This window comes from Morus notabilis, unplaced genomic scaffold (genome assembly GCF_000414095.1).
Source record: "Morus notabilis unplaced genomic scaffold, ASM41409v2 Scaffold1568, whole genome shotgun sequence".
Classification (NCBI taxonomy): Eukaryota; Viridiplantae; Streptophyta; class Magnoliopsida; order Rosales; family Moraceae; genus Morus; species Morus notabilis.
The window spans coordinates 85203-102753 of NW_010368046.1; the positions used below are offsets into that span (position 1 = coordinate 85203).

Genomic DNA, 17551 nt, shown 5'->3' on the forward strand with positions numbered 1-17551 from the left:
CTTGATGCCACCAGTGTCGCAGAAGCCGTATCAGTCATTTCATGTTGGTACGTCGAGAATTTCCATATAAATACTCTCTCGGGCATTTCATCAAACAAAAACTAAGCATCAATAACGCTTGCTTCCATGGCAGGTATGAGGACAAAACTGAATGGGGAGATCGAGTGGGCTGGATTTACGGCTCCGTCACGGAGGACGTCGTCACCGGCTACCGAATGCACAACAGGGGATGGCACTCGGTCTACTGCATCACAAAACGCGACGCCTTTCGCGGCTCAGCTCCGATCAACCTCACCGACCGTCTCCACCAAGTTCTCCGATGGGCGACAGGCTCCGTCGAGATTTTCTTCTCGAGAAACAACGCTTTCTTGGCATCCAAACGCCTCAAGTTCCTCCAACGCCTGGCCTACCTCAACGTCGGAATCTACCCTTTCACTTCCGTCTTCCTCATCGTCTATTGCTTCCTCCCGGCGCTCTCCCTCTTATCCGGCCACTTCATCGTCCAAACCCTAAACGTCTCCTTCCTCATCTACCTCCTCATCATCACGATCTGTCTAATCGGACTCGCGATCTTGGAGGTGAAATGGTCAGGCGTCGGACTAGAAGAATGGTGGAGGAACGAACAGTTCTGGCTCATCTCAGGAACAAGCGCTCACTTGGCCGCCGTCGTCCAAGGCCTTCTGAAAGTCATCGCCGGAATCGAAATCTCCTTCACTTTGACCTCAAAATCCGCCGGAGAAGACAACGACGACATCTACGCCGACTTGTACCTGGTGAAGTGGACCTCACTGATGATTCCACCGATCGTGATCGCGATGGTGAACATAATCGCCATTGTTGTGGCATTCTCAAGGACGATCTATAGTACGGTGCCGAAGTGGAGCAAGTTTGTGGGCGGGGCGTTCTTTAGCTTCTGGGTTTTGGCTCATTTGTACCCGTTTGCGAAGGGATTGATGGGGCGGCGAAGAAAGACGCCGACAGTTGTGTTTGTTTGGTCAGGGCTTATTGCAATCACGCTTTCTTTGCTTTGGATGGCCATTGACCCGCCTCAGGGAGGGGCCGCGGATGGCGGCGGTGGCGGAGGATTCCAATTTCCGTGATTGAAAATAGAATGGAACGAGTGGTTGCATGGATAGTTTAACGATAATTCATTAATTCTACGTCTAATTCAACTATAAAGTATAGAGTTTGAATCCTCTGACTCTGACCAAGTTCAAAAAGAAGTGAAATTAGAATGTTATTGATGGGTTTGAGAAAAGGGAAACCATTGCGGTGAATTGGGGAGAGCAATGCATCTGGCGTAACGTTTTTATTGTTGTTATGTTTTGAGGGATTTACCAAATTTAGGATGCTACACAATCTAGGCTAGCAACAAGCTTTGTGAATTGTCCTATTCCTTGTATAAATCCGATGAGTATTTTGACTTTTTTCAATGAATGTTAATACGGTTAAAATTTATTTTTTTTTGATAGAATATTAATTACATAATATACATATGTAGCAGACACACATGTTATAAATATACATATACACGCACACCTAACTTAATCCAATTGACAGACCATTTAGAACATACAATATATGAAGATTCTAATGAGAAAGCAATTCATAAAGACACTTTTTTATCAAAATTTTGGGTTTTTTTTTTTTTGAAAACTATTTTTATAAACCACCTTTTCTTTCGATTTGCATCTAGTTAAGCGGAAAATATAACAACTTTGTGGTTCCAAACATGATAGTTTTACGAAGGTTCTAATCCAACATAATAATGATAATATTAAAGAGGGCCGCCGAATGGAAATTTCGGGCCGAGTAGGCGCAGAATTTTATAAGTCATATTTTATTTTATCTTTTAAAAAAAGAGGGACCGGCACAAATAAGTTTTCGGGCTTGAAATCTCAGCCTAGTCCAGCTTGGAAATTTAGATAAGATTGGGCCAATAATAATGGGTCTCGAACCGATCCGTTTAGCTTGACCTAAACTTACACTTTTAATTACAATCCATATTCTAAGTACTTTGATGTCAAAAGCATAAATATAAACAAGCATGATAATTAAAGTTTTTACACGGATAATATTTAAAGCATAATTAAACAAGTCTTAACTTTAAAACCCTTTAAAATATTTTCAGAAATCATTTGCATGATAAAACTAAAACTAAGTTACGTTAAAACTAAAATAAAGAAATTTGTTAATATGAAATAAATACAAATATAGTTAAACCTAGCAATAAAAAGTAACAATACATAAATTATTAACTTCATAACATCATTAGCCATTAGACTCTAGTTGCTACCGTTTTTAAAACTCTGCATTTTATCAAAATTAAAAGTGAGGGTCATTATGTAAAAAGTGAATAGATTGGGGTGTAAGTGCAATCTTCCAAATTTATAAATAAAATCAAAACAAAAATTACCAACACAACCCTTATAGGGCTTACGTCGTTTCCTCGATTTCCTTCCCACTCGTTCTCCTCTTTCTTCGTTTTCCCTCTCTCTCTCTCTCTCTCCACTGCTTGAATTCCACACAGACCACCAAAGCAGGTTAGCTCCATTTCTCTGATTCTTCTTCTTCTTCTCTGCGAATCAATTTACGCTCGTTCTGATTTCTCTCCGATAATAAGCATTTCGGTTATGGTGGTTTTTTGCCTTTGGCGTAGAAAATGGCTTCGACGACAGGACAACCGGCGTCTCTGAAGCGAAGGGATTCGTTGGCGGCGAGAGAGGAGGACAAGCTCGTTATTACTCCTTTAGGGGCTGGCAATGAAGTTGGCCGCTCTTGTGTCTACATGTCCTTCAAGTCCAAAACTGTTTTGGTCCGCCATTGTTATCGATCTTCTTCTTCTGTTTTGTGATTGATTTCTAATTCTCTAATTTTTTAGGTTTTTTTCCCGTAATTTTTTCGTTCATTCTTTTTTGGGGTTCAGTTTGATTGCGGAATTCATCCAGCTTACTCGGGCATGGCTGCTTTGCCCTACTTTGATGAGATTGATCCTTCTACTGTCGACGTCCTTCTCATTACTCAGTGTGTACCTCTTTTATCTATTTATTTATTTTTCATGAATTATACACCAAGATAATTTTGATAATTAATTAGTTCTATCCTTTAGACATATATCCCTTTTTTTTTTTGGCATTGGATTTTTGTATGAAATTCTTGTTCTCAGTTTGATATAGTACAATTGGATCTAGTAGTGGATAGGATGGCTTTGTTATTCATTTAGAAAGTTGTGTGCTTTAATGGTGGCATAAACTTGGGTTATTGGGACTGAGGCCTTGTTTGATAGGAGGACAGAGTGAGAGGATCTGTGGATGGATTTGAAGGCTGTGTTTGGTAATAGGAGAAAGAAAATTAGAAGGAAAGAAAGGCATATCAGATATGTGAGGAAAATAGAGAGGAAGGGGGGACCTTTATCTTATTGTGTTTGGTATGGATTTCCTCTAATCTCTCCAAATATGGGGAGATTGAAATTGGGGTTATTTGAAGGATTTGAAATCCCTTATGCAATCCATTGCCTTCTCTTTTGCCCCCTACCAAACAACCATGGGTTCCAAAATATTTCTACTAATCACCTCACCCCTCTCCCTCCTTCCACTTTTTCCTCGTACTATGGTTAGTTGGTAGGAGGGGATGGATTGAGAGAGAGATTCAAAATCCTTTCTAGACTCCAATTTTGATCCTTCCAAAGTCAAACTGGTTTTAGGAGGAAGGAAATTCATACCAAACACGTCTAGACAAGGGTCCTCCCTTTCCTCACCTAGGTTATACATACCTTTCCCAGTAGGTTATGGTTGAGAAAGAGACAAAGGATGGGATGTGGGTTATGGGTTATGGTTGAGAAAGAGACATGAACACATTGTAGGTTTGATATAATGTGAAAGTGGAAAGTATCAGAAAGATAGGATTCAATGTGAAGTAGACAATATTGAATACGAAAAGATAAAAACTTATTGACCTGACCAATTATAATGTGCACTTGTTGTCCTCGATTGACATTAGCAACCTGTTAAAGTAAAAACATTGCATAAGGATAATGATCGCGTTAAGGAATAGAAAGCTTGGTCAGTTTCTCAAAATCAGATGTTGCATGTTTTTTCCCTGTATAATTTGTATTACAAAGTAATGGATTGGACTGCATGTATATGTTAGATTCAAGTGCCACTTTAAATTGATGTGGTGTTTTAAAGTTTTCTCTTCATCTTTGTGAATTTTTTTTTTGGTCAATCATTCAAGGCTTTGTGCTTTTCGTTTGCAGCTTCCATTTGGATCATGCTGCATCTCTTCCTTATTTTCTGGAAAAGGTTTTCTCACTTTCTTATTCAATTCTGTGTAATTACTCTATTATTTTTATTGGTTTATTGGAAATTGATTTTATGTTTATTATTCTTAGACCACATTCAAAGGTCGTGTCTTCATGACTTACGCAACAAAGGCTATCTACAAGTTGCTTTTAACAGATTATGTAAAAGTGAGCAAAGTTTCAGTTGAAGATATGTTGTATGACGAACAGGACATAAATCGGTCCATGGACAAAATTGAGGTGTGTTGTTTTCTCTTGATTTCATTATGCTTAATTCATAAAATGTAGTTAGACATTAGATTAACTTTTTTAGTTTTTTGAAATGCTCAAGTATATATAAAGAAATAAATTTTACGTGTATGTCAGATAAACATTTGTATGTTTATTTTGTCAGTGCTTGTATATTTAAGCTTTGATTTGGTTTGAGAAGTTATGATTAACGTTTTAAGACATGATCAAATGCTAGAGTATCTTAGACACTCTGCTGTATTAAAAGTTTGACTATTATTATGCATGTTGTGTCTAATTTCTGATTTCCTGGTAAAAGGCATCACGCATTACCACAGGCTGGGGTCTAGGTTAGATAATATATGTTCTGTATGTATAAAGGTTAGATCCCATAAAATACCATCATTTCATCTCTCTCTCTCTTCTCTCTCTCCTTGCTGCAGCAACCCTGGCCCTCTAAAATGGCTTTTAGCAGTGTAGTAATTCAAGTTCTTTACATGCGTCCCAAGCCCACTGGAGTACCATCTTAGCTGCATGTGTGGAATCTCATCTAGGATTTCTATTGTTGCCATTACCAGCATTCTTTTGAGAGTCATTATCCACGTTTTTTTTTCAATAATTATATTTTTAGCAAAATGATTGTTTCTGAAAAAAAGAATGTATCCAGAATTTTATCTGTAATTTTCGTTGCAAGTCCTATCTACATAAAATATAAAGTTTGAACTTTGTTCATCTACCTGGATGGTGATATTCTCCTCATGCATTCTTCTATCTCTTATTTTCTTTCATATTTAATAAATTTTTTTGGATCATCTTGCTACACTTGATTAATCTTTAATTGCATCGTCTTCTTTTAGCATAGCATGATAACAGGATTCTTAATGTATCACCCTTAGAACGTAATTAGTGCTCTCGTCTGATATTCATTTTTGGCGTGTCTTTGTTCACTTTATTTATTGGGTAAATGGGACTTTTCTGAAAGGAGACATTTGTTCTGAAGAAGTTACACTAGAGATTTTAGTGATGGTGCTAAAGTTCAACTCAAGAAGAATGTGTATCTTGAGCAACATGTCTATGTTTAGAACTTATAATGTTGATGCTGGCTGATAGAAACAAGAGATTGATTGTCTTTTTTAAAATCAGTGATGAAAGCTTAGTAGCCTTCCTAAAGCCATGAGCATTTTTTTTTTCTGTGACTATCTTCTTACAATTCATGGTAATTACAGGTTATTGATTTCCACCAAACAGTGGAAGTGAATGGAATCCGATTTTGGTGTTACACAGCTGGTCATGTCCTTGGTGCTGCTATGTTTATGGTCGACATTGCTGGTGTTCGAGTCCTCTATACCGGAGATTATTCACGTGACGAAGACCGACATCTCCGTGCTGCAGAGACCCCACAGTTTTCCCCTGATGTATGCATAATTGAATCCACTTATGGTGTCCAGCATCATCAACCTCGAAATATCCGAGAGAAGCGGTTTACTGATGTCATACACTCAACCATTTCTCAGGGAGGTCGTGTCCTAATTCCTGTATTTGCTCTTGGTCGTGCCCAAGAACTCCTCCTCATCCTTGATGAGTACTGGTCAAACCATCCTGAGCTCCAGAACATTCCAATATATTATGCTTCCCCGCTTGCAAAACGATGCTTGTCTGTTTACGAGACATACACGCTATCAATGAATGACAGGATCAGAAATGCAAAATCGAATCCCTTCATCTTCAAGCACATATCTCCACTTAAGAGCATTGAGAATTTTAAAGACGTGGGCCCGTCAGTAGTCATGGCCAGCCCCGGTGGGCTTCAGAGTGGGCTGTCGAGGCAACTCTTTGATATGTGGTGCTCTGATAAGAGAAACGCCTGCGTTATTCCAGGTTACGTGGTTGAAGGGACTCTTGCTAAAACAATCATCAATGAACCAAAAGAAGTCACTCTCATGAATGGACTGACTGCTCCTCTCAACATGCAAGTCCATTATATCTCATTCTCCGCCCATGCGGACTCTGCTCAAACAAGTGCATTCTTGGAAGAGTTGAGGCCTCCTAACATAATTCTTGTTCATGGAGAAGCAAATGAAATGGGGAGGCTCAAACAGAAGCTTATGACTCAATTCGCGGACCGTAACACTAAAATTCTCACCCCAAAAAATTGCCAATCAGTTGAAATGTATTTCAACTCGCAGAAAATGGCCAAAGCTATTGGGAAGCTGGCTGAGAAGACCCCAGAAGTTGGTGATATTGTCAGTGGTCTACTAGTAAAGAAAGGGTTCAGCTATCAGATAATGGCTCCCGACGATCTCCATGTCTTCTCGCAGCTAGCAACAGCGAACATTACTCAGAGAATAACTATCCCGTATTCCAGTGCCTTCAGCGTGATAAAGCACCGGCTTAAGCAGATATACGACAGTGTAGAATCTTCAACAGATGAGGAATCTGGCGTGCCAACACTGCGAGTGCATGATCGCGTGACGGTGAAGCACGAGTCAGACAAACACATTTCACTTCATTGGACATCGGATCCTATTAGTGACATGGTATCAGACTCCGTTGTGGCTCTGGTTTTAAATATCAACCGTGAAGTCCCCAAAGTAGTTGTTGAATCCGAGGATACCAAAACTGAGGAAGATAACGAGAAGAAGGCAGAGAAGGTGATTTACGCGCTTCTCGTATCTCTCTTTGGAGATGTGAAGCTCCGAGGAAACGGCAAGATAATGATTAATGTTGATGGGAATGTGGCACAGCTTGATAAGCAGAGTGGGGACGTTGAAAGCGAGAATGAGGGTCTCAAGGAAAGAGTAAGGACGGCGTTTCGGCGAATACAAAGCGCTGTCAAGCCAATCCCTCTCTCCTCATCTTAGCTCCTCATTGCACTCATTTTGTTTGTCGTTTCTGTTCATGTTAGTATTTCTGTATCTTTTTTATTCCTCAACTGTTTGAGTGTAGTTTCTGTTGTTTGTTGTCGTTGCAACTAACTAGAAAACATCGGCCAATACGCTTTTCGCTTAATGTTGTTTGTTTCAAGAGTAAAAAGCCAGTACGCTTTTCGCTTCACGCTGTCAAAGATCTTTGGTTGATTAAGCTACCATATTATTTCCTTCAATTACTTCAACAATTGTTTCCACTAAGAATATTCCGTCCGTTAATCATTCTAAACGTTGCACAAGTCATTTTGTCGTGGCTTTTTAACCTTTTCAAGTTTTAATTATCATTTTTTCTCCATCAAAAACAAAATTATCCGATATTCCTGACATAGACGGTCTTTAATTTTTTTTTTTTTTTAGGTGAAAAAGGATTTCATTACAAACTAGAAGCTTTTTAATACAATAATGTTGACACTAGAATGTGCCATTTAGACTTTTAACCCTTTTCTAAGGATGAGCTGATTAAGATTAATTGGAAGGAGGAATTGGCAGGTTAGTTGTTCGTGTACTAGTAAAAAAAAGTTCTTCGCAGCTGTGCTAATTGTGAAATAATGGACGTCTTAGATGGACTTTTTATATATTGTGATTCTCCTTACTTGAGTGTTGAATCAATAGTGTACATATGAAAATGACTTTTCGAAATAATAGCATACATTGATATGATCTTTTTTTTTTCTTTTTTTAATGATTTATGACGTGAGAAATATAAAAAGATATTTTAAAAAAAAAGAAGTAGAATCTCTTCTCATATTTGCGAACTTGAAACTTCCAAGTTGGCCTGGAGATTTGATAATTGATGCCATTTTTTGGGGTTGTAAAATAATGTGTACCTTTAATATCTAACTCTAATGAAGCCAAAGCTGGGACAGTTTCTTTCTTTTTTTTTTTTGGGTGTAAAAAGAACATAATAAAGAATGAAAAAAGCACAAAACATTAATAACAATCCAAAATGAGTAAAACAGCCAAATACAAAAATATACAAGTGGCAGCTCTAACTTTTTAGATGATGGTTACAGGTAGAAAGAGATCACCAGAAATAGTTGAACTCAATTCTTCAAGTCCCATTTCCTTCTTTCCTTCTTAGCAAGAGAGAAAAAAAAGAAAAGAAAAAAAGAGAGCTTATTTCTTTTATTTTTATTTTTATTTTTATTTTTTTTAGAGAAGTCCCTTTTTTTTTTTTTTTTTTTTTTTTTTTTCGGTTCTTCTCTTGAATTTATTATATAATTTCACCGTTATAGCAACCATAAGTATTAGCTAATTGTTAATCTAGATGTTTGATAATTTTACACTAACTGGTTTGGTGTGTGCATCTCATAATGTAGATTTTCAACCAAATGGTCAACCTCCTATTTCTTCCACAGACAAGCCAATAAGCCCCGAGCTACGCAGCGATGCTACTGAACTGCCGAGTTTCACGCCTCCTAGGCGGCTAAGAACAGAAGAAATCCCTCTCGTTGTCAATGAATTTAGGATAGCCTCAAGAAACGCTATATGATGTCCCGGTGCTATGACCTCATCCGCCAGAAATCCTCTCGGAGAGAAAGCGGTCAGATTAATTTTCAATGTCGTCTCATCTCGTATTTGATCTACATCTTATCAATGGTTAAATAAGATTGAAAGAAAACTCTGAAAGAGTGCTGTGTTCTTGCTAATGAAATGCAATTGAAGTATATCCAAGAAAAGCAAAAAGAAAAAAGCTCAATGGCGTGGGTTTTGGGTCACTGACAAAGACCGATAACACTGATTTTTCATTTTCTTTGTCATTTCATTTTCATCCAAAATTTAAAACAACTCTTTCCAGACCTTTTTAGATGGACATCCCTTTAACTTTTTGTATTTAACAATTTAGTCCTTGAACTAAATTTCATAACAATTGATCTTTTAAATTTAAAAATCATATGATATTGGTGGTTCTTTTGATAATTTTCGTTAAGTATTCAACGGTTTTGGAATTTTTTTTTTACACATGACTTGCACATTAGCTTATATTATAACTAGGGTATTGTCAGTCTTTTTCATTCAAATTGGAAATTAAAACTCCCCAACAAATAAAACAAAACATAAAAAAAAAAAACCTCTAGCCCCCACAAGATTCAGCAGCAGCGAGGGGAACAAAATCTTATTTCAAGGGGATAACAAACGACCTTAGTTTTCACGTGAATATGATATCGCGATGGGTACTAGCTCATGAGGGGCGGTGGTAGTGTGGTAGCACCATCTCTTTTAATAAGCGGTTGCTCCCTTTCTCTCCCTCTTATTCTCTCTTATTGTAAGCCAAAAAATGATCATGATGCTCCTGTGCACTTTATCTGTGATGAAGCCGTCCAAGCGTTTGATCGGTGGATTTGTGCCATGATTTAGATCATAGTTCGTAATTTATTACAGTATTTTTTTTAAAAAAAATACACGTTAATCGAGAATAATTCTAAATTATGATTATAAATCTATCAACTAAACGTCAAGTGACATTTACTAAAAAGACTAGCTGTGCAGTATATTTTGTCATTAGAAGGGTCAATTGTCAAAAAATTTTGTTTAGAGATTAAATTGTCAAACACAAAAAATCAGGGATATCCCTGCAAAAATATTCTTTTTGATTATTATCTAAAGAGATGTAGGAAAAAAAAAATATCTAATTGGACTTTTAGATCTTTTATTGACTTGTAGGCAATCAACTTAGATGGAATCAAGTAGCGACGTAGTCATGAAGTTCATTCCAATTTCTAATTATAAGTAACGGATGAATCCATCCATTTTATAATAAAAAGGTATTTAAAAAATAATACTGTTTTTATTTGTCAAATTCTTCTTGTACCTATAGTAATTATCAGCCATTATATGATAGTGCACTTGTTCAAAATAATCATTTGTTTCATTTTTATAATTAGTTGTGAAAATAATAAAAGCATTACTAAGTGTCCGTTTATTTTCTGTATTTGTTCCTGATTCAGAATCATGATTCTCTACAGTGTTTTTCTCTCACAAAATACACATATAAAATGAGAATGGTTCTGAATCATGATTCTGAATATATGAACCAAACATCACCTAATAATTAGTGGTGGGACAGTGCTAAAAAAAATAATCAAATTAGTAATAATTTTAAAATGCTTTTTTTAACTTCCCATAAGTCCACCTCGCGGAACTCCTGACATAATTAGATTTTATACACATACGTACTGTACTGTCTTTTCTAAGCATTTATCGACTTTTAGGAATTTCTTCACATCTCCTAACACTTAAATTTAAGACCTCCTTCTTTATAAAATTTTAGGCTAATTAACACTAACACTTGACTTAAAAATACGAGAGAAGTTTTAGAGATATGTTCGTGATTAAGAACGAGAGATGAGAGAAAGTTGAGAGATTTGGGGTAAAATTTGATGCTCAATTTCTATGTTTAAAACTATCTGCCATTCTCGCAATTTAGAAAAACAATGACTACTTATTAATTGTGATGGTTAAATTCAGTCACCACATCTAATTTCTCAATAAATAATTAGTAAAAAGACGGTTACCGAACTCTAAAGAGAAGTCTTTTCCTTTTTGCGGACGCGCCGACCGAACAAACCCAAAAGACAAGACCTCACAAACAACAAACGACTCGTGGCTTGCTTTCTTTTCAACTCTGAAAACAAAAAATGAAAATAACAACAACAAAAAAACGAGAAAAACATTATTAATTTTCATCTTAGAATAGAAGAACGACAACCCCAAAACACAAAAAAGAGAGGGAAAAAAAAAAAAAAAAACTGCCCTCCAAAACAAAATCAAACAAATGTCTCCAAAACCCCCGTCCCTCTCTTTCTCTGAGGTACGTTAATTCCAAAAACCTCCTTTTCCTCTCTTTCTTTATTCTTCGCATTTTCTATACATTATTTGTGTGTGTGTGTGTGTGTATACACACACGCACTCACCATGTGAATTAGAAGAGAGCTTGGTTTTTTGCTTGTTTATGTTTTAATGGCGTTTGAATCACAGGTGATGAAGAAGCAGCAGAAGAAGTTGAGTGATGGGATTTTTGGAGACGTCTATGGAGCCACCACTATGCTTCTTCCTAAAGACCTCGACCCTGAAAAGCCCATTTCCTCACCTTTCGAGCTCCGATTGCAACCCCCAGATTTTGGCCGTGCTTTTGGTGTAACTCCCTTTTTTTTTTTTGTTATTATTTTTAAATGAAAGAAATTTTGTTCTGCTGGTTTGGTTGTCTGTTTGGTTGCCCAGAAAAAAAAGAAAAGAAAAAAAAAAGGTGAAGAGTGTAGAGAACTTTTTAATCTGTTTTTTGGTTATTTGGGAATTATGGGGAAACCCCATTTTTGTGAAGAGATTAATAATGCCGAATAATAGACCTTTTTGTCTCTTCTGTTTGTTTGCTGAGAAAGTGGAGGAGAAACACAAAGAACAAGGAATAAGGAGAAGAAGAGAGATTATGTTAGAATTTCAAAATCCGGTTATGAAAGGTTTATAATGAATGAAAGGAGGGAACTTTTTCTCTATGTCCCAATCTTAAGAAGATGCTGTCTAGGTGCCTTTTAAATGTTCTTTTTTCCTCCTTGACATGATAAAAGGAAGAAGAATAAGGAAATTATTTTTTATTATTTATTATTTTTTGTTTAATAAGAAATTTTGTTCTACTCTTGTCTGTGAAGAACATAGAGCACTTTTTAATCTGGGTTCTTGTCACTCATGAATTGTTTGAACATAGCCATTCTTTCCTAAGAGGATAAAAATGCCAAATAATAGACCTTTTGATGTTAAGGCTTCTGATCTGGCGTCCTTTTAGTTCTTTTGCTCTACGTGTGGTCACTTTGTCTCTGCTTGTTTTCCGAGAAAATAATGAGAGTTATTTTCCTTATTTCCCAAAATTAGACTAATCCTTTTCATGAACTTGTTTAAAGGGAGTGGAGTATTGGACTGGGCTTGTTGTGTTTGACTGCAAAGAGAATTGTGAAGCAAGTTGGTAAACTCACCCTTGTTGCACCTTTTGATCCTATTGTAAGTTGTGGAGACTGTTTTCCACAACACTGATCTTTTTTCTTAGCAGCTAGAGTCTAATGGAAAACAACCTATCTTTATTTAGAGGTTTATAGATCCTGCTTTTAGTTTGCTGGTACTAGCGCTCTGTCATTTTCAGCCGTTCAGCGTCGCGTTTATTTCACGATCCACTCTAATTAGATCCTAATTCTGTGACCAATATTCCCTAGTGTTATGTTGACCTTTTAATTCCTCATGCTCCTTTCTGGAGAAGAATGATGCAAGCAGCTGCAATGTGTTTGTTAACCATTTTCATGTGATTTTTTCTCTTCTACTCGTTCTCTCAAATACTAAACTACCGTAAGAAGAAATAATTTCAATTGAACGAGCGAATTGGAAACAAACTATCCCAATCTCGAAGTTACAAGATGTTATTAAAAAAAATTGACATAAAGATTACAGCAAGACATGGGGAATAAAAGGCTACGAACCAGATCTGGCAATTATTCCTATCTAGTCTAAACAGTATATTTCTTTGAAATCTGGGGAGAACTAACTAATGCTCGTGCTCTGTTTCTGAGTTCTGGGTGCTATAAGGCTTTTTTTATTATTTTGTATTATTATAATCTGTATGCATCAATTTCTTTGTGTAGCTTTGTACTTTTGACATATATTTCGTGGCCCAAAGAAACAAAGAAAACAATTAGCATAATATTCTACCGATGGTGTCACTAAGATGTGATTTGACGTCCTGCAGGATTTTTTGAGAACAAGAGAAGTTGCCGAGTTCCTTAGTGGGGCTTTAGCAGGGGCTATGACAAAAGCTGTTCTTGCGCCTCTTGAGACCATCAGGTTGACTTTCTTCATTTGTCTGATTTTTTCACTTATTTATCTTACTAAAATTTGATATTTAAATTGATTGGTAACCCGGATGGAAATATTGCTTTACAATACTGAGCAAGTGAGTATACTTGCCCTGAAAAGCTGGTTTAGCCAACTTCTGAAGCTCATTCAACAGTCAAAGGCCTAAAGTAAACATCTGTGGCTTTGCCTTTAAGTTCCTAGGAAATATGGAGGCAACATTGTTTCACAAAGGTTGTAGGCAATTTCGTGAAAACAAGATGTCTTCTTTGATTGTCAGAGATAATAATTATGCGTTTCTTTTTATTTATTTTTTTCTTTTAAAAGAAGATAATCAACCTAAACTGCTATCATCTTCTCCATTCTTTTATCAAGAACACCTGCCATACATCTCTGGAACTCATATATTTATTTAATATGGACTATGAACAAAATGAACTCTTTTATGGGATTTACGGCTGTGAATACTCAGAAAGTAATAGTGTTATGTCAGCCTTAGCATTTTGGAAACGGTTTAGGCCACTTTTTCCTTGTGTTTCTAGCTCCTCAAAGGATTTGATCAAGCGGCAGCAGATTGCTGAACTTTTGGGCTCTTTATTAGTTTGAGTTTCTATTAAAGAAATATTCTTAAAGCTAGTACATTTCCTCTGCATGTCTAAGGATAGTTTTGCAGTTTCTAGCTGAATCGGTTGTACTAGCACACTGAACTACAAAGTTGAAAATTCCAGATCAATTTAGGAAGTTGAAGATTCTACTGAAGATTGCTTTGTTTTTAATTTATGAATTTACAACTATTCTGCGGCTGTGCCATCTGTTCACATCGATACATAATTCATGATATATTACATGATGTGTGCAGGACTAGAATGGTTGTTGGTGTTGGATCCAAAAACATCAGTGGTAGTTTCCTTGAGGTTATTGAGCAGCAGGGTTGGACAGGACTTTGGGCCGGCAATGCAATCAATATTCTTCGTATAATCCCCACGCAGGCAATTGAGCTCGGTACATTTGAGTGTGTTAAACGAGCAATGACATCAGCACAAGAGAAGTGGAAGCAGGGTGATGGTCCAAAGTTGCAAATCGGTAAATTCAGTTTGGACTTACCTCTTTCTTGGATTTCTCCAGTAGCCGTGGCTGGTGCTGCTGCTGGAGTTTCCGGCGCGATTGTGTGTCACCCCCTTGAAGTTTTAAAGGTATTATTAGTATATGGGCCCCCCACCAAGGATACAAATCTCTGGAGTCAAGTCTACTCGTATTTCTTTCTCGTGGAATCTTTAAATTCATCTATTCTCAGTTATAAGCCGTTTGCATTCTGCTGATCATATTTTATGCCATGTTTTGTGACGATATTCGAGGTCTCTGGTTTACTTTCTTTTTTCTTTTTACATGTGTGTCTACTTGTTTGTCACTCTCAAGAACTAAAATATTACCTCAGAATTAGTGTGTTGACTTTGTTTCTCCTTTGTGATGGTTGAACTGCCCGATGCAGAATGCCTTTCTGCTATATGGTATTTTTGCTCCAGAATTGACGGTTTTCCTTTTACTTTCGTGAACAGGATCGGTTGACTGTAAGTCCTGAGGCATATCCTAGTTTAAGCATTGCAATCGGCAAGATTTATAAGGATGGTGGAATTGGTGCGTTCTATGCTGGTCTTTCGCCTACACTGATAGGAATGCTTCCCTATAGCACATGTTATTATTTTATGTACGAGACAATGAAGAAATCTTGCTGCCAATCAAAAAATAAGGAATCTCTAAACCGTCCAGAGATGCTCGTGATTGGAGCCCTTGCAGGTGAGAACCTTGAGAAATAAAACACTTCAGCTTCTGATATTTTAGAAATGGGATGTATACAAGTTACTTTTGAGATTCTCCTATGTCTAAGACATGCACTTAAAGTTTGTTCGTCCATTTGTTTGCTCAGTACTATGTAAAGATCATGAAATTAATACTCTTTAAAAAAGAACAAACGCTGCATATTTGTTTTTTTTTTTTTTTTAAATTAACGAACCTTATTTTGATCGAAACATGTAAATGAGCGAGTAAATGAGACGGAAATATTTCTGTGCTTTTGAGTTGTCTCTTAGGCTGTGTTTGGTAGGAGGGAAAGAAAATAGGGAGTAAAAAAAAAAAAAAGGTATAATCCACGTGAAGAAAATAGAGGGAGGGGAAGATCTTTCTCTATTGCATTCAGTTATGGGTTCAGACAGTTAGCCTCGGCTTGGGGCATGTCATGAACAGCCCTAGACTTATTATCATTATTATTATTATTATTTTTCTAAACAGGGTAAAGATCATATTTCCCATGAGTTTTCGAAGCACGTACTAATTGATTCTAATGCAGGATCTCCAAAACTTTTCTTTCCTTATCATAGTTCCTTTTCTGCAGAGCCCAAATGATTTCATTCATGATGGTGAGTTTGTCACTACTTTCGGTTAATGAGAGTTTTTTACTCGTGCATGGGCAGGTCTGACCGCTAGTACAATCAGCTTTCCACTAGAGGTGGCTAGGAAACGGCTGATGGTGGGAGCTTTGCAAGGAAAGTGTCCGCCACACATGGCCGCAGCACTTTCTGAAGTCATTCGGGAGCAAGGTCTTTTGGGACTCTACAGAGGGTGGGGTGCAAGCTGTTTAAAGGTCATGCCATCCTCCGGCATAACATGGATGTTTTATGAAGCTTGGAAGGACATATTGCTGTTTCAGAGACATCCCTTGTAACTGGTCGGTTCGAAACAAGATTTCACACAGAATTTGCAGTCGAAAGTTGTGGAGTTCTCTGATCCACATGACAATGCAGGAAAAGTCAGCTAAAAGCATAATGTGCCAAGGCCTCTAGGTGATTTTATTGGTAGACCTGAGGCTGAATCTCAAGTTTTGGGTAATTTATTATGGCCGTTATTTTGATTTTGATTTGATTTTTTTCCCCTTCTTTTAACACTTTGTCAGCTGATTAAATCCGCGGTTGGAGAATCCTCTTTCGACATAAGAGCTGTTTTTTTTTTTTTTTTTTTTTTTTTTTTTTTTTTTTTTAAAAAATTACACAGATTTCTTTGTTTTCCGTTGACAATGATGAAAAATATTCACAGTTTTATTGATCAAACATTATTATATATTTGAGGAGGCTCGGAGTGAGAGCATATTTTGACCAAATTATTTACAGTTGTTTTGTCAATCTTTTCACATATAGAAACAACAAGAATGCCATTCTGTTAATCTGTCTTTTAAAATATCAACATCCTAAAGATGACAATAAGCCACGGAGAACTTCTATTCATCCCAACTTAGCATTGGAAAGGAAAATTCAAAATGTTTTGTACAAAATTCAGGTATTTAAAATGTTAAGGTGTGTCAATACTATTATTAAACAGCCAACACATACAATTTTTTTTTTTCACCGTTTCAAAGATTAGGGAATGCTCGAGTCAAAATCTATCTTGTATCTATTATTTATTATTCAACTCATTAAATTACTTACCCTTAATTATACGGTATTTCTAAATTGAATATACTAAAATATACAGTGTAATAAGAAATTAACGTTCCTTTTTATATATATTTTATTCTTAGGTCAAAGTCTTATATAGGTGTAAGCATTAATAATTGTTGTTTTATTCCTGTTTATTCCTAATTCTAAATTTTGGGTCCTTCTCTGGTCCATGTAAAAAAAATTATTAGACTCCATTTTTATTGGCTGGCATAGTGATGGTGTATAATACAATCTTGCACCGATAAGCACAAAATAAAAGTTGCACTGCCAAACTCTTAAGACACGTGCAACTCTGACGGACTTACGTCACATCTGATGGTGGGTCCATTATTGTTTTTTGCAGAAAAAAATTCATTAAATAGCCCAAAAAAAACTAATTAAAATTGGGTCTACAATTTATATAGAAAATTGAGGGCGTGTTTAAGTTTTAAATTTGAATTAAAATGTAATTTTATATAAATTTTTTTTATTATAATAAAAAAATTAAATGTGATTATTTTTAAAATTTTTTTATTATAATAAAATTTAAATTTTAAATTTAAATCGGTGAATAAAATGGAGTTTAAGATAAATATATATTTTTGACATTTTTTTTCTCCACTGTAAAGCAAACATTCCCAAAGGAAAAAGAAGAAGAATAGTCCCGTTTATTTTGTTGATTTGAGTTTAGAATTCGAGTTTTATTACAGTAAAAAGTTCTCACAAATAATTAAATTTAATTTTTTTATTACAGTAAAAAACTCTCATATAAAATCACATCTCAACTCAAATTAAAA

At 36.1% G+C, this 17551-nt stretch overlaps 3 protein-coding genes across 3 annotated transcripts in view; all 3 read left to right on the forward strand.

Annotated features, from left to right (window-relative positions):
- LOC21396986 (cellulose synthase-like protein D4) overlaps positions 1–1366 on the forward strand; it is a 4530-nt gene extending 3164 nt beyond the window's left edge. Inside the window, exons 6-7 of the mRNA XM_024176086.1 lie at positions 1–47; positions 134–1366. Of these exons, the coding sequence (XP_024031854.1) occupies positions 1–47; positions 134–1100 (1014 nt within the window). The 3' untranslated portion in view covers positions 1101–1366. The remainder of the gene's footprint in view (positions 48–133) is intronic.
- Positions 1367–2453: 1087 nt separating this feature from the next.
- Positions 2454–7580, forward strand: LOC21396987 (cleavage and polyadenylation specificity factor subunit 3-I). Its single transcript, XM_010114137.2, has 6 exons — positions 2454–2543; positions 2660–2815; positions 2927–3024; positions 4256–4301; positions 4391–4540; positions 5755–7580. The coding sequence occupies exons 2-6, from the start codon at positions 2663–2665 to the stop codon at positions 7387–7389; spliced, it is 2082 nt and encodes a 693-aa protein (XP_010112439.1). The 5' UTR covers positions 2454–2543; positions 2660–2662; the 3' UTR covers positions 7390–7580.
- Positions 7581–11230: 3650 nt separating this feature from the next.
- On the forward strand, positions 11231–16312 carry LOC21396989 (probable mitochondrial adenine nucleotide transporter BTL1). The gene is made up of 6 exons (XM_024176087.1): positions 11231–11266; positions 11434–11592; positions 13184–13278; positions 14147–14480; positions 14844–15081; positions 15756–16312. Exons 1-6 carry the CDS (start codon positions 11231–11233, stop codon positions 16004–16006), a joined length of 1113 nt encoding a protein of 370 aa, XP_024031855.1. The 3' UTR covers positions 16007–16312.
- Positions 16313–17551: the final 1239 nt, after the last annotated feature.

Bases quoted from the DNA above. Each gene is read 5' to 3' on its own strand.
- LOC21396987 (XM_010114137.2), top strand. From the start codon at position 2,663: ATGGCTTCGACGACAGGACAACCGGCGTCTCTGAAGCGAAGGGATTCG. The intron at 2,816-2,926 runs GTCCGCCATTGT...TTTGGGGTTCAG, and splicing joins TCAAGTCCAAAACTGTTTTG to TTTGATTGCGGAATTCATCC. The intron at 4,302-4,390 runs GTTTTCTCACTT...TATTATTCTTAG, and splicing joins TTCCTTATTTTCTGGAAAAG to ACCACATTCAAAGGTCGTGT.
- LOC21396989 (XM_024176087.1), top strand. From the start codon at position 11,231: ATGTCTCCAAAACCCCCGTCCCTCTCTTTCTCTGAG. The intron at 11,593-13,183 runs GTAACTCCCTTT...GACGTCCTGCAG, and splicing joins ATTTTGGCCGTGCTTTTGGT to GATTTTTTGAGAACAAGAGA. The intron at 13,279-14,146 runs GTTGACTTTCTT...TGATGTGTGCAG, and splicing joins GCGCCTCTTGAGACCATCAG to GACTAGAATGGTTGTTGGTG.